Below are 14,732 nucleotides of genomic sequence, written 5' to 3'. Positions count from 1 at the left end.
AGCAGCATGTTCCTTCCAGCAAGTCTACTACAAAATATGGCAGTCCTATGAGTGATCGCCTATATTCCATCCTTCAATTGAGAGGGGTCTTCAAAAATCTTTGTGCTTTTAAAAATATGGGCATAAACATAAGCTGTGTATCTAGACCTAGATGGCCCACAGGGCCTATCACTGTTCATGGGGGTTCCTTTTCACCCCCTGTGCATGTATGAATGATAAAGAATGCCTGATGGGTGACTCTTTCTCCCTACAATTCAGACCCTGGAAGAGACTTCTATAACAAGAACTTTGCATTATTTTATATTTTACGTGATAGATTAAAATACATGTTGTGCTGATTATATAGTCAGAGCTAGAGTTTGTCACATAAAGATACACCACTGGGTCAGTGTGACTTCCCTTCAAATCAACACTGGTAATAATAATGCTGCTCACTATTTTTATTTTGTGCACAGCACTGTGTCTAGAAGCAATTGCTAGCTATCCCTTGATATCCCTTCTATTACATTAGTTTAAGTTTTAGGTGGGCATCCTCAACTAAGACTGCATTTCCAAGTCTTCCTTGCAGCTGGCTATGGGCAAGTAAGTAGGCACTGGCCACTGCAAAGTGAGCAAACAATGTGAGCATCATCCACACCATGACCTTCAAAGAAGAAGCGCAAGTTCTCTCGTCCTTCCTGCTGGCTGGGGCAGGACATGGTGATGCTGGGGACGATGAACATCAATATATAAGGAACTTGAGTTTACAACATCGTGGAGTCCCCAAATTAGCTACAGCTGCTTCTATGCAAACTGTTATGTAAGAGAAAAACAAACTTTTATTTTGCCTAAACCACTGTTCCTTTAATCTCTGTTAAAGCAGCCTAATACCAAGCTAGGTCTTTCACATTATCACTAGTCCTCATATAACAACCCTACAGTGCAGGTATCCCATTTTTCAGATGAGGAAACTGCAGCCCAGAAAAATAAAGTATTGTGTTCAACATGATAAAAGAAGCAAGTGGCTAAGCCAGGATTTGGTCCCAAGTCTGCCTAACCTCAGGCTCTTATCACACTGCCTCACACGTAACATAACTCTTCCAATGAACTCTGCTCCTTGTTAGGGGAGCAACAAGTTTCTGAAAAATACAAATGGTACTCTGAGGAAAGAAGACTTTAAATTATGACGTAATATGTCACCATCGTGTAATACATTACTGACCTACAGCCTATTAGGGGTTTGAAGTTCTCAAACATCTTAAGAAAACCTTGTTAGTCACCACAAACCATACCCTGCCCATCTCAAAAATAAACTATTTTATAACCCAAGGGAAAAAAAGTACAAAAAGCACAACTGTCCTCAAAAAGCACAACTGTCCTCTAAGTAAGACCCTCAGCTAGTGCCCAACATTTAGTTAATGCTTAATCTAACAGGATAATACGATACTTACAGGCTTTCCAAAAAAATTAAATATTGCTGCCCTTCTGAAAGATCATCTGTGTGGAGCTAACCACCCACTGTTGCAAGCAGCCCCTGGAGCTGCGAGCCTAGCTTATTTCACAGGAAGACCGCCAGCCAGCCCGCCCATTCACAAATATTACCTTCAACTCTTCCCAGTTTTTTACCGAGTCCCTCCCTCCTCTCCAAATGTCTTGGGACCCAAAATAAGCTGGAATAAAATTCATTTCCCAGAAAAGGTTAAAAACAACAACAACAAAAACTGGCATTTACTATCCGAAGTGCTTTACATTTTAATACAAATAGTACACATTGTAAAAATGGGGTTACTCTCACCATCTACAGGAGTATTACAACTCACAGATCAACTTTCCCAATATAAAGCCAGTAAGATGCAGAGTTGGTCTGATTCCAAGTTAGCAGGAACACCGTGCCTTGCTGCCAGGGTGTAACAAGTGGTGCATAGTTTTCAACCTACATTAGAATCGCCCTAAAGGTATGTTCCTGGAAAGGGGGGCTGGGGGGCACTGGAGATAAGTCAGTACTTACTGGCATCCTTCAATTCTGCTAAGTGCTCACTAAGGTCTAAGAGTCTACATGCTATATCCTGAAATCGCTGATACAGAGCCCATCCACACAAACTACTTGTAAAAACAAAACTAACTCCAACTAAGCCACCAGGTACTTTGAAAACAGCCAGTCCCGCAACTAGACTGAGAAATTTGTTCTTTTAGATCACAATGTGTGTAGAACACAGACCCCATCCAAAATCACTGTGTCTTCCGAGGCGAACTCTACAGTGCGAACACCTTGAAGAGTTGTCATGTTTTGGATCTTTGCTTGCTGGTTGGGGAGAGACGGGCGTTTGCTAAATTGGAAAATTAATTTTAGGCGCTAGAAGAGAATCACCCTTGAGGCTACCTAATATGCCTCATGGAGATTTTTAGCTAGTTCACAGCCCTGGGTTGTTTTAATTGATACTTTTTTCCCCTATAAGCACATCAGAGAGAAAGATAAACAATACACACTCTTCCAAAGGGCAATGACTAGAAAGGGGAGGGAGGGCTGACTCCAGGTCCTCTGAGAAGGGAACTCTGGGCTTCTCGGCTGCTGCTGCTGCAGCCAGTACTACTGCCAGCCAACCTCAGGAGCCACTGGTTACTATGTGCTAAGCTGCACCAGACAATCCCAGGGAATCCTCACGGCAATCATATGCATTCCATGCTATTATTAACTTCATCCTACAGATGAGGAAACTGAGGCTTAAAGAGGCAGATCACTTGCTAAAGGTCACCCAGCTTAACTAGGTTATAGTGAGCCATGCAATTTGTAACACGGAAGCCAGGACTCGACCCAGATGTGACTGTCATCATCCCTGGCCATCTCTTGCTTAGGGAACTGCCAACAGGAAGTTGGTTAGAGTTCCTCCTCAGCAAATGAGACCTGAAGTGAGACAGAGAAGAACTTCCCATTTACTGCTTTGAGATTTGCCTTTTACAGAAGAAATCTGAGGGCAGCAGAATTCCGAAAAGTCTTACCCATCCCTAGAAGCCAAAAGCAAGTGGGAGAAAAGAACAGCTTCAGACAGGTGAGGACTCACTCACTAGGTTTCTCTAAATCCTGATTTTAAGGATCCTGTGAAATTTTAAGAACTGTAAGTGACAATTACTCACTTAATGAAAAGAGTTGGCAATAACTTTGGAAGTGGTTGTACACAAGTGCAATAAGCACATCACTAAAACAGATATTGGCTATAATTTTTTAAAGTGTTTTGGTGAGATCTAATAGGAAAATACTTTTCTCTGATGTTACATACACAGACACACTTCGAGTCCTTGAGCTACAATTATACAACTTACTTCCCCAGAAAATGTCTTGCAGTTAAAACTAAATTTGTTCAACAGCTGTCATTCAGTACATATTTTTTTTAATCTTAGAAACTGTGGTACACTAGACACAAGCAATATTAAGTAGGTACATCAGTCAGCACATGGGAGCTAAATTAAAAACAGACTTATCTAGATGTCTGTAAATTTACTTCTTGTTCCTGCCAAACTCCAAAAAACCCCTCCAACCACTGTCCTGTAGCTTATGCACTAGTCTTCAGGAAATGTTTTTCTTTTCTCTAAATACAATCATTTACCTTTTAAATAAAAAGATTTTAGATGTCCTGCCTGCAGTCAGCCGCACACGGTGGCTTGTTGCTCCAGGACCTTGCTTCCGACATGGCATTCAAAGATGTCTTGGCTTTAAAAAGAAGATTCATTGCATGGGGAAGCAGAGAGAGGAAGGAGCCATTGAAAGCTGTGTGGCTGACAGGGTCTTGGTGCTCTGGCCAGGTGTCAGGCCTGAGCCTCTGAGGTGGGAGAGCCGAGTTCAGGACATTGGTGCAACAGATACCTCCCGGCCCCATGTAATATCAATCAGCAAGAGCTCTCCTAGAGATCTCCGTCTCAACGCTAAGACCCAGCTCCACTCAGCAACCAGAAAGCTCCAGTGCTGGACACGCCATGCCAAAAACTAGCAAGACAGGAACACAACCCCACCCATTCTGCCTAAAATCCTAATAAGTTCACAGACACCCCAAAACACACCACTGGACATGTGCTGCCCACCAGAAAGACAAGATCCAGCCTCATCCACCAGAACACAGGCACTAGTCCCCTCCACCAGGAGGCCTACACAACCCACTGAACCAACTTTAGCCACTGGGGACAGACATCAAAAACAACGGCAACTACGAACCTGCAGCCTGCAAAAAGGAGACCCCAAACATAGTAAGTTAAGCAAAATGAGAAGACAGAAAAACACACAGCAGATGAAGGAGCAAGGTAAAAACCCACCAGACCAAACAAATGAAAAGGAAATAGGCAGTCTACCTGAAAAAGAATTCAGAGTAATGATAGTAAAGATATCCAAAATCTTGGAAATAGAATGGAGAAAATACAAGAAACATTTAACAAGGACCTAGAAGAACTAAAGAGCAAACAATGATGAACAACATAATAAATGAAATTAAAACTTCTCTAGAAGGAATCAATAGCAGAATAACTGAGGCAGAAGAACAGGTAAGTGACCTGGAAGATAAAATAGTGGAAATAACTACTGCAGAACAGAATAAAGGAAAAAGAATGAAAAGAATTGAGGACAGTCTCAGCCTTCTCACACTCTTCCAAAATATAGCAGAGAGAGGAACACTCCCAAACTCATTCTACAAGGCCACCATCACACTGAGACCAAAACCAGACAAAGATGTCACAAAGAAAGAAAACTACAGGCCAATATCACTGATGAACATAGATGCAAAAATCCTCAACAAAATACTAGCAAACAGAATCCAACAGCACATTAAAAGGACCATACACCATGATCAAGTGATGTTTATCCCGTGAATGCAAGGTTTCTTCAATATACGCAAATCTATCAATGTGATAAACCATATTAACAAATTGAAGGAGAAAAACCATATGATCATCTCAATAGATGCAAAGAAAGCTTTTGACAAAATTCAACATCCATTTATGATAAAAACCCTCCAGAAAATAGGCATAGAGGGAACTTACCTCAACATAATAAAGGCCATACATGACAAACCCACAGCCAACATCATTCTTAATGGTGAAAAACTGAAACCTTTTCCACTAAGATCAGGAATAAGACAAGGTTGCTCACTCTCACCACTATTATTCAACATAGTTTTGGAAGTTTTAGCCACAGCAATCAAAGAATAAAAAGAAATAAAAGGAGTCCAAATTGGAAAAGAAGAAGTAAAGCTGTCAGTGTTTGCAGATGGCATGATACTATACATATAGAATCCTAAAGATGCTACCAGAAAACTACTAGGACTAATCAATGAATTTGGTAAAGTAGCAGGATACAAAATTAATACATGGAAATCTCTTGCATTCCTGTATACTAATGATGAACAATCTGAAAGAGAAATTAAGGAAACACTCCCATTTACCATTGCAACAAAAAGAATAAAACACCTAGGAATAAACCCACCTAAGGAGACAAAAGACCTGTATGCAGAAAATTATAAGACACTGATGAAAGAAATTAAAGATGATACAAACAGATGGAGAGATATACCATGTTCTTGGAATGGAAGAATCAACATTGTGAAAATGACTATACTACCCAAAGCAATCTGCAGATTCAATGCAATCCCTATCAAACTACCAATGGCATTTTTCACAGGACTAGAACAAAAGATTTCACAATGTGTATGGAAACACAAAAGACCCCGAATAGCCAAAGCAATCTTGAGAACGAAAAACGGAGCTGGAGGAGTCAGACTCCCTGACTTCAGACTATACTACAAAGTTACAGTAATCAAGACAGTATGGTACTGGCACAGAAACAGAAATATAGATCAATGGAACAGGATAGAAAGCACCTAGATAAACCCATGCACATATGGTCACCTAAAGGAGGCAAGAACATACAGTGGAGAAAAGACAGCCTCTTCAGTAAGTGGTGCTATGAAAACTGGACAGCTACATGTAAAAGAATGAAATTACAACACTCCCTAACACCATACACAAAAACTCAAGATGGATTAAACACCTAAATGTAAGGCCAGACAGTATAAAACTCTTAGAGGAAAACATAGGCAGGACACTGTATCACATAAATCACAGCAAGGTCCTTTTTGACCCATCTCCTAGAGAAACGGAAATAAAAGCAAAAATAAGCAAATGGGACCTAATGAAACTTAAAATCTTCTGCACAGCAAAGGAAACCATAAACAAGATGAAAAGACAACCCTCAAAATGGGAGAAAATATTTGCAAATGAAGCAACTGACAAAGAATTAATCTCCAAAATATACAAGCAGCTCATGCAGCTCAATATCAAAAAAACAAACAACCCAATCCAAAACTGGGTAGAAGACCTAAATAGACATTTCTCCAAGGAAGGTATACAGATGGCCAACAAACACATGAAAGGATGCTCAACATCACTAATCATTAGATAAATGCAAACAAAACTACAATGAGGTATCACCTCACACCAGTCAGAATGGCCATCATCAAAAAATCTACAAACCATAAATGTTGGAGAGGGTGTGGAGAAAAGGGAACCCTCTTGCACTGTTGGTGGGAATGTAAATTGATACAGCCGCTATGGAGAACGGTATGGAGGTTCCTTAAAAAACTAAAAATAGAACTACCATATGACTTAGTAATCCCACTGCTGGGCATATACACTGAGAAAACCATAATTCCAAAAGAGTCATGTACCACAGTGTTCATCGCAGCTCTATTTACAATAGCCAGGACATGGAAGCAGCCTAAGTGTCCATCGACAGATGAATGGATAAAGAAGATGTGGCACATAAATACAATGGAGTATTACTCAGCCATAAAAAGAAACAAAATTGAGTCATTTGTAGCAAGGTGGATGGACCTGGAGACTGTCATACAGAGTGAAGTAAGTCAGAAAGAGAAAAACAAATACCGTATGCTAACACATATATACGGAGTCTAAGGGGAAAAAAATCGTTCTGAAGAACCTAGGGGCAGGACGGGAACAAATTCGGAGATGTAGAGAATAGACTTGAGGACAGGGGGAGGGGGATGGGTAAGCTAGGATGAAGTGATGGCTAAGCTAGGATGAAGTGAGAGAGTGGCATGGGCATAATATACACTACCAACTGTAAAATAGATGGCTAGTGGGAAGCAGCCACATAGCACAGGGAGATCAGCTCGGTGCTTTGTGACCACCTAGAGGGGTGGGATAGGGAGGGTGGGAGGGAGACGCAAGAGGGAGGGGATATATATATATATACATATATATATATGTATATATATATAGCTGATTTACTTTGTTATACAGCAGAACTAACACACCATTGTAAAGCAATTATACTCCAATAAAGATGTTTTTAAAAATTAAATTAAAAAAAGATTTTAAAATAAATTCTAATGCCGCAGCTGCCCTTCTGGCAGTGAGACTGTCACACAGAGAGCCAGTGTTAAAAGATCAGATTAAGAGCCTTCAGTCCTAGCACCAGGTGACACTTGCAGCCATGCAACAGTGATTTTGCACGTCTCTGAAGAGACAGGAAATAGAATTCATCTTCCTCTAATAACCTGCCTCCTGCCCTCCCTCCAGAGTACAGTCCATCTGCGTCAGGGTAGAGGCAAGTAGTGCGATGCTCACAGAATGCCCAGAAGAGGAAACAAGGTGGGCAGGGTTCAGACACAAAACATCCGAGAGGCCCGCACTGGACGGGGCAACAAACATGTCTGTTGCCCACACATTAAAAGATATACACACACCTTAGGAAACTAAAAAACAGAAGAGCCAATTAAATCCAAAGCAAGCAGAAGAAAAGATATACACAGCATCAGCATTTAGAAAACCATGACACAGGTCATTCATTACACATGTCAAGGATTTCAACCAAGAAATGTCAAAAGTATTGGGGAAATAAACAGTAAGTAGTGAGATTATGGTGCCTATCCTCCCAGCTTAAGGCAGAAAAGGAGTTGCCAGTACCTCCCCACGGCTTTCCTCCACAGGGTGCGACTTCCTTAGCCAATTAATTCCAGTCCAGTCTTGCTCAGCACCACTACCATTACAGTCTGCTCCTACCGGGCCTGCTCACACAAACAACATAACTCATGTGGGAAAACGACCTACTGGCAAATCAGCTAGCTCCACCAACACCCCAAGATCTCCTCCCACATCTGAACATAACCCCACAGATCCTGCAAAAATGCCATGGGAATAAGTTGTACTGGTGATTATGTGTAGGAGTCTGTGTCTTCAGAAGCCTACAATCTAACACCCCCCCAGGGAAAATTCAAACTTTTCCCTCTGCCTTGGGGAACAACGCCTCAGCCTGGTCACAGCATGGTGGGTTACACATTCTTCCCATTCACCACCTCCATGAAGCAGAGCTGCTTAAAGTAAGAAGAAATACACGCTGGTATGGATCAGGCAAAGGGCAGCCAGACTTCTAAAGAAATGCAAACAGGCCCCTTGCCTCTCCTTCAGCACTCCATGTAGTCTAGTCAACAAGCAAATCCTGAGCAGAAATAAGTAATTGGGAATACAGTGGGCAGTGGTTTTGTGGTCACAGCTAAAGGACGAGAAAGACTTCCTTTGTTGTTTGTGATCCAGAAGAGCATTTGAGTTCAGGATATTAACTTAGGTCCATGGTTTGTGAATATGAGCGCCCTCAAAGGATATATTCCCATGAAAGTTCCTCATGGTTACTGAGGTCTAACCCAGCTCAGACCAGATAAGAAGTCAGATAGGGATCCATCCACATATCTATAACACACAGGAACGCTCAAATACCGACTGCATGCTAACCTCGGCGCATGCCCACTGGCAGGCAGGCGGGTGAACCGTTCTCCTGAAAAGCAGTGACACAACTGAAGGGAAGGAGGGAAATGCCTCGGTGCCTTCCAGCCCACAACACCAAGCACTGTGGCTGCAAGACGTGCAGCTATTCCATTTATTAGCTTCTTCCTTCTCACAGCTGATCTTACCTGAGCAAATGAAGGATTCAGTAGTCCAGAAGCAAAAACTCTCTCTCTCCAGCTGGTGCACCTAAACTTTGTAACTACTAAAAGCAAGCAAGCAAGCAAGCAAGCAGAGGAGGAAAAAAAAAAAAAAAAGCCACCATGCACTAGAAATGCACCTCCTCATTCCACCATGTATGCACCTGTGGGCAGCGTGCACACTTCCACTAGTGGGAGCAGAAGAAAGCAAAGTGAGCTGCACGTGGGGGCTTGGCGAGGCGTGAAGTCTGTGGTACTCAGAGAAATGAGTCCACTGAGTCCATCTTTTGTGTCTTTTTCCCAAATGCACCCACAATGTAAAGACTTCATCAGGTAATAAGAAGTAACTTTTTAGAAGTTGCTAGCCAAAAGTTACATCAGTTTGTTTACTATGTAAAGGTTTTTTGATATATCTTCTGGCAACTCTTAATGCCCAGTGACAAAAGTATAGAACAAGCTCTTGGCTTCCGGGCATTTTTTCAATCTCCCCTATTAGATGCCATTATGACAAAGTCATAATTCTGAGCAACACTACATAGTCCAATGACAGCAAAAGATTTAACAACTGAATTTTGCTTAGCACATTAGAAAATACTCCATTATATAAACACAATTATATTCCACTGAATGTTAATAAGGTGTAGAAGTTGGAATGCGAACACTGGATCTTAGAAATGTGCAATGCAAACACCAAGAGACAGACGAGGCCAAGGAGTCAGTTTTATCTGCAAAACCACTGAAATGGTACCTTCCAGCCCAATGCTTGAAACCAACTGCCTTACCTCTTGGGACAGGAAAGGAATGACTTGTGCACAGATAGCATTCAGCCTCTTGACAATCTCTGCCTGCAAAGAAAAGAAAAGAAAAAAAAAAAAAAGGAAAGGAAAGCAATAAAGAGAACAGTCAGCTGGTTACAAATTCCCGAAATATTAACAGGATGATATTAAAACACACTTTATATTCTGGCTGGCGGATTTCCTAAGGAAGAGGAAAACTCTCATCAGCAAGCCCATTAAAAGGAGGCAGTGACAACAGTGCCACATTAATAGCACAATTTATTAACCAGCATTCATCTTAAAAAGTCAACCTTCAAGCACCAGGACAACATAGAAAGGAATTTAATTTTCATGACTGGAAATCTGCTTTCAGAAGCCTTCAACGGGACCCTTGTTCATTCTAATGTGGATTTACATAAAACCTTGCGTCTTTTGAATTTAGATGGTAAAGATACATTCTTCCCTATACCCCAACTTCCCTCACCTAATAACTCACTGGAGTTTGACATTTGCAGCCTTTGCTTTATTTAAACACAGGCACTGAGATTTCATGAGAAAGTCCCCAACCTCCTTAAAGAACAGCACCCAACCAACTCAGGTGAGCTGATTACTTCAGATCCTTAGTTATAAACTGTTGGGAAATGGCATGTTTTTGTCAACCATTAAAATTTCCAAATGTGTCCCACCAGGGTTTTCAGTGTGCAGAGGTTTAGAACATGCTAAAATCCTCCTATACTTAGCAGAAAGCAATTATTTATATATGGTGACTAACCTTGGGAACATTAATTACCATTGTACTATAGATCTGCAGAAGTCCCAATAATGTCAGATAATAGAGCGTATTCTCTATTAATTTGGTAAGTGTTCAAATTTTAGACAAATAGGATTCTACAGTAAGTTAAAAAAAAAAAAAAAAAAGAAACGCCACCACTATGTTTTCTTTAAAAAGCTACCCAGGGGCTTCCCTGGTGGCGCAGTGGTTAAGAGTCTGCCTGCCAATGCAGGGGACACGGGTTCGTGCCCTGGTCCGGGAAGATCCCACATGCCGCGGAGTGGCTGGGCCCGTGAGCCATGGCCGCCGAGCTTGCGCTCCGCAACGGGAGAGGCCACAACCGTGAGAGGCCCACGTACTGCAAAAAAAAAAAAAAAAAAAAAAAAAAGCTACCCAGAACTTCACCTTAATTTACATTATCAGATGGCTCCTTATATACGTTAGTACGTGACATGTAGACAACAGGGTTTTTACACGCATATACACAAAAAACTTTTTTTCCAGTTTTATTGAGATATAATTGACATATGGCACTCTATAAGGTTAAGGTGTACCGTGTAATGATTTGACTTACATGTATACTGTGAAATGATTACTGCAGTAAGTTTAGTTAACATCCATCAAAACAGCTTATTTTTTAATGATGGAGTGAGGAAAAAGGAGAGGCAAGAAGTGATGGGAGACAGAAAACATAAAGCAATTACTATTCCTGAGACATTCTTAATGTAAATTCCATCCAGGGTCAGTTCCTCATTTTACAGGAGGACAGAAATTCTCCTTTTCATGCCAAGTCATTACCAGAATGACAGCGGCACTCCACTTGTGCAATCTAGGTTTCCTTCTTTCATCAGCAACCCTTCTGACTTTGTGGCTACGCAATCTTTTAAATACCAGCACCTTAAAAACTTTGCCAGCCAAGAGAAAACACAAATTCACCATGAAGTTTCAAACCTAAGCTTTCCCTTCCAGCCTGCATTCCTAACAGGATGGACAAAAACCCAGTACCAATAAGCAGCAGTGAATAAGGACCCAACTGTGCTGACCTGATTTAATTTACTGCCCTGGCCCCGTGGAGCATTTAGCTATCCTTTAAGAATGCTTAAACCACCATGAAAAGCTGCAATGGGAATCACCAAACCACTCTCCACCTGGACCGAACATACCACAGTGGTTACAGGGTGAAATTCCAGTGCGAGCTGAGAAAATAGAGCAGCATGCACCAGACTGAAAGCACTAGTCTCAGAGGCATTTGGTTGTTAAGCTTTTTGTAGGCAGAGGTGGAGGGGGAGAGAATAAAAGATAATGAGATACTTTGGGGCAAACCAAACTGATGATTCTAATGCTTAGAACCATCTGCCAAGCATATTTTCCTCATTATGTTGTTTACATAAATAAAATAGTCCCTTGCTAGGAGGGTTGAAAAATGTGTGGGCACATAAGAAAACTGAGTTCTCTAGTTTGCCTACATAACCCAGGCAACAAAAACTACCCTAAGGAAACTCACTCATCTGTCAAAATAAAGAGCAAGAGGTACTTATTTGGCTCCTTTAATGTAGGGCCTAGGCCATGTTAAGTCTGAGCAACTATGAAAAAAAAATCTACATTTCCTTAAAAATAAATGTAGAAAAGCCAAAAAGTCGTTTTACTGACTCATGTATGCTAAGATACATACATAACAGAAAAAAGGGGGTAGAAACCTTCCAAACTGTTTCTTTAAAGGTCTCCTTTTGTCTAAAAGACTTCTTAATTTCTTTAAGTTGTCACACCAACGGATTTTCCTGGTCAGGCTAATTGGCAGCAGGGGGGTAGGATGTGTGTGTGTGTGTGTGTGTGTGTGCGTGCGTGTGCGCGCGCGCTTGTGTGTGTGTGTGTGTGTGTGTGTGTGTGTGTGTGAGATTTCATAAAATTAAGCGGGTCATTCCTCACTTTGAAAGCTAAAGTTGCCTCGGAAACACTGCTGCTTCCATGGGCATCTAATTTTGCCTCTTTTGTCCCACAGGACCCAGCTTTAGGGAGGCCATCATTTATTTACAGGCCTTTCCACTGGGCTTCAGCGATCAGCCAATAATACTGTGGACACACACTCCTAATGGCCTATGTTTTGAAACTGAGTCTAATCTAATGGCTGGGGCCCAAACTCCTTTTCCAGCACAGCCATTAAAGGATGTAGGTTATTGCTGTTGTCACCACTGATATTTGTCATTGTAATGTAATTAGGGCCCTAAAATGATGCATTACAGCCCTTGGCACAGCTTCTATTAAAATCTTTTCTTCTGCTCACTGAACTGCGACCTGCTTTCTGATGAATAACAGACAGACAGCTTTAGGGTAAGGAGCAGATTCATCAAAGAAGTATTTTTCAGCTTTGGGGAAAGAGAGGGGGAAAAAAGGCAACCTAGGAGGAAAAGCACCAGGGGAGGAAAAGCCACAATATACATTTGAATTTCATCTGACCACTTGAAATTCTGATTGCATCTGATGAATCTTGCTTAGACAATATATTTCCCAGTCTTCGAATCACATGGTTAATCAGGGCTCTAATCTGCTATCCATCAGCCTATGCCAGTGCTGTAGCTTCCAATCAAATTTATAGGTGATGCGGCTCATGCATCCCTGAGCAAGTACATTCACAGCCCATTTAAACAGGCAGAGATTCTGAAATACAGCTGTGAGGGTTAGTGGATGTTATCATGGTATTCAATGCTTTATGGAACTGCTAACTATTGCCTTCAGATGCCCATGATATTCCAAAATAGGATTAATGGCCTCCATAAAAGAACAATTGTTCATGCCAAAATATAACAAAATGATTGTTTTTGCAGCCATAGTTTGTTAAATACATTAACAATTTTGACACTTCTATTACGTTTTCTTCGATCCATCAATATATTCATGAAAAAGAAAAAAGTCCCACACGTACTATTTTCCTACCCTCAATTCACTACCATTCTATTTCCTCCTTCTATAATGTCCCTCCTTTATGCCACCCTCCAATAAAAAGAACCAATAAAAATAATGACCATCCCACTTAAAAAACAAAAAACCTGTTTGGGCAAAATATTTTAGAAAAAGGCAACTTAACAAAAGAGGCATTCTATGAAATCCCTTGGTTATGCACTTGGCACATGAACGCAGACAGACTAACCGACCCCGAAGTGGTGACGGCCAGTGGACTAGCAGCATGACCGGTTAAGTGATGAAACAGACAAACAGCGAGAAAAACCATTTATCGCTTTTTTCTTCACACTCCAACTCAAGAATCATTGCAAAATTTATTAACTACCTTGCATCATGGGAAAGTAATGTCACACACTGAAAAGAATGCCACAGTTCAATCCCTTCATTAAAAAGTAACAAATACTAAAGCACACAATATCGGATATTTTCTTTATTACTTGTAACAAATTAGTTATTTAAGTAAGACAAAAAACTAGTTAAGCCTACACTTTTATTGAATTACATCCCCTCAAGTAGTCCTCATAAAAAATCTAATTTTTGATTATTTCTGCCTATGACTTCCTTAAAAAATAAATTTTATTTTAATGACATAATAAACTTGAGAGAAAGTACAGATTACTTTATCGAAGACAAGTATCAAAAGCAATTGTTCGTTTAACAAATGTTTGTGTTTTTGTTCTCTCATCAAAATAGGAACAACACTACTATATAGTATTGTTGAAATAAAACAGAGTAACAAAACATTACTAAGAAACCATTTCAGTAGCCAATGGGGTGGGAGGGAGGGGCAAAAAACCTATTAGAGTTTCAGGAAAACATTCTTAAAGAATAACATTTCACAACTGATTTGTTCTTGTACAGCAGTTTCTTTGCCAGAAAAATGTTTTAAGATGAATCTATGTATTGTATTAGGTGTTTTATCAAGAACATACACCCATCTATTATATTTAAACACCAAAAAGTGAAGAAAAATTCCCACTTATTCTATCCGAAATGCTTTTCAGAATAAGTACAAATAAGTCTTGCAACCCTCTCCTTCAATCCCTTTTACCACTACAGAACCAAGACTGCAATTTTTTGTTTCAATCCGAAAATATCTTGATTTGTTATTGATTTGTTCCAAATTATCTGAGAAACAGTACAACTTCTGGAAGTGATCCTGCCTGTCCATAGATGAAAAAGTCAGAAGACTAATGAGAAATTCTTCCCAACTTAATAAAAATCCAGACTACACATAGGAAGAAATATTCAAGTAGTACTATTTCTCTA

The 14,732-nt window shown here is 40.5% G+C and overlaps 1 protein-coding gene across 8 annotated transcripts in view; it reads right to left on the bottom strand.

Annotated features, from left to right (window-relative positions):
• Nucleotides 1–14,732, bottom strand: part of TLE4 (TLE family member 4, transcriptional corepressor) — a 228,263-nt gene that overhangs the window by 111,720 nt on the left and 101,811 nt on the right. For all 8 annotated transcript variants that reach the window (XM_079926683.1, XM_079926676.1, XM_079926679.1 and 5 more), the window contains exon 5: nucleotides 9,740–9,802. In XM_079926683.1, coding sequence (XP_079782809.1) covers nucleotides 9,740–9,802 — 63 coding nt within the window. The remainder of the gene's footprint in view (nucleotides 1–9,739; nucleotides 9,803–14,732) is intronic.

This window comes from Stenella coeruleoalba (genome assembly GCF_951394435.1).
Source record: "Stenella coeruleoalba genome assembly, chromosome: 7".
Classification (NCBI taxonomy): domain Eukaryota; kingdom Metazoa; phylum Chordata; class Mammalia; order Artiodactyla; family Delphinidae; genus Stenella; species Stenella coeruleoalba.
This window is presented reverse-complemented; position numbering and strand designations above follow the sequence as displayed.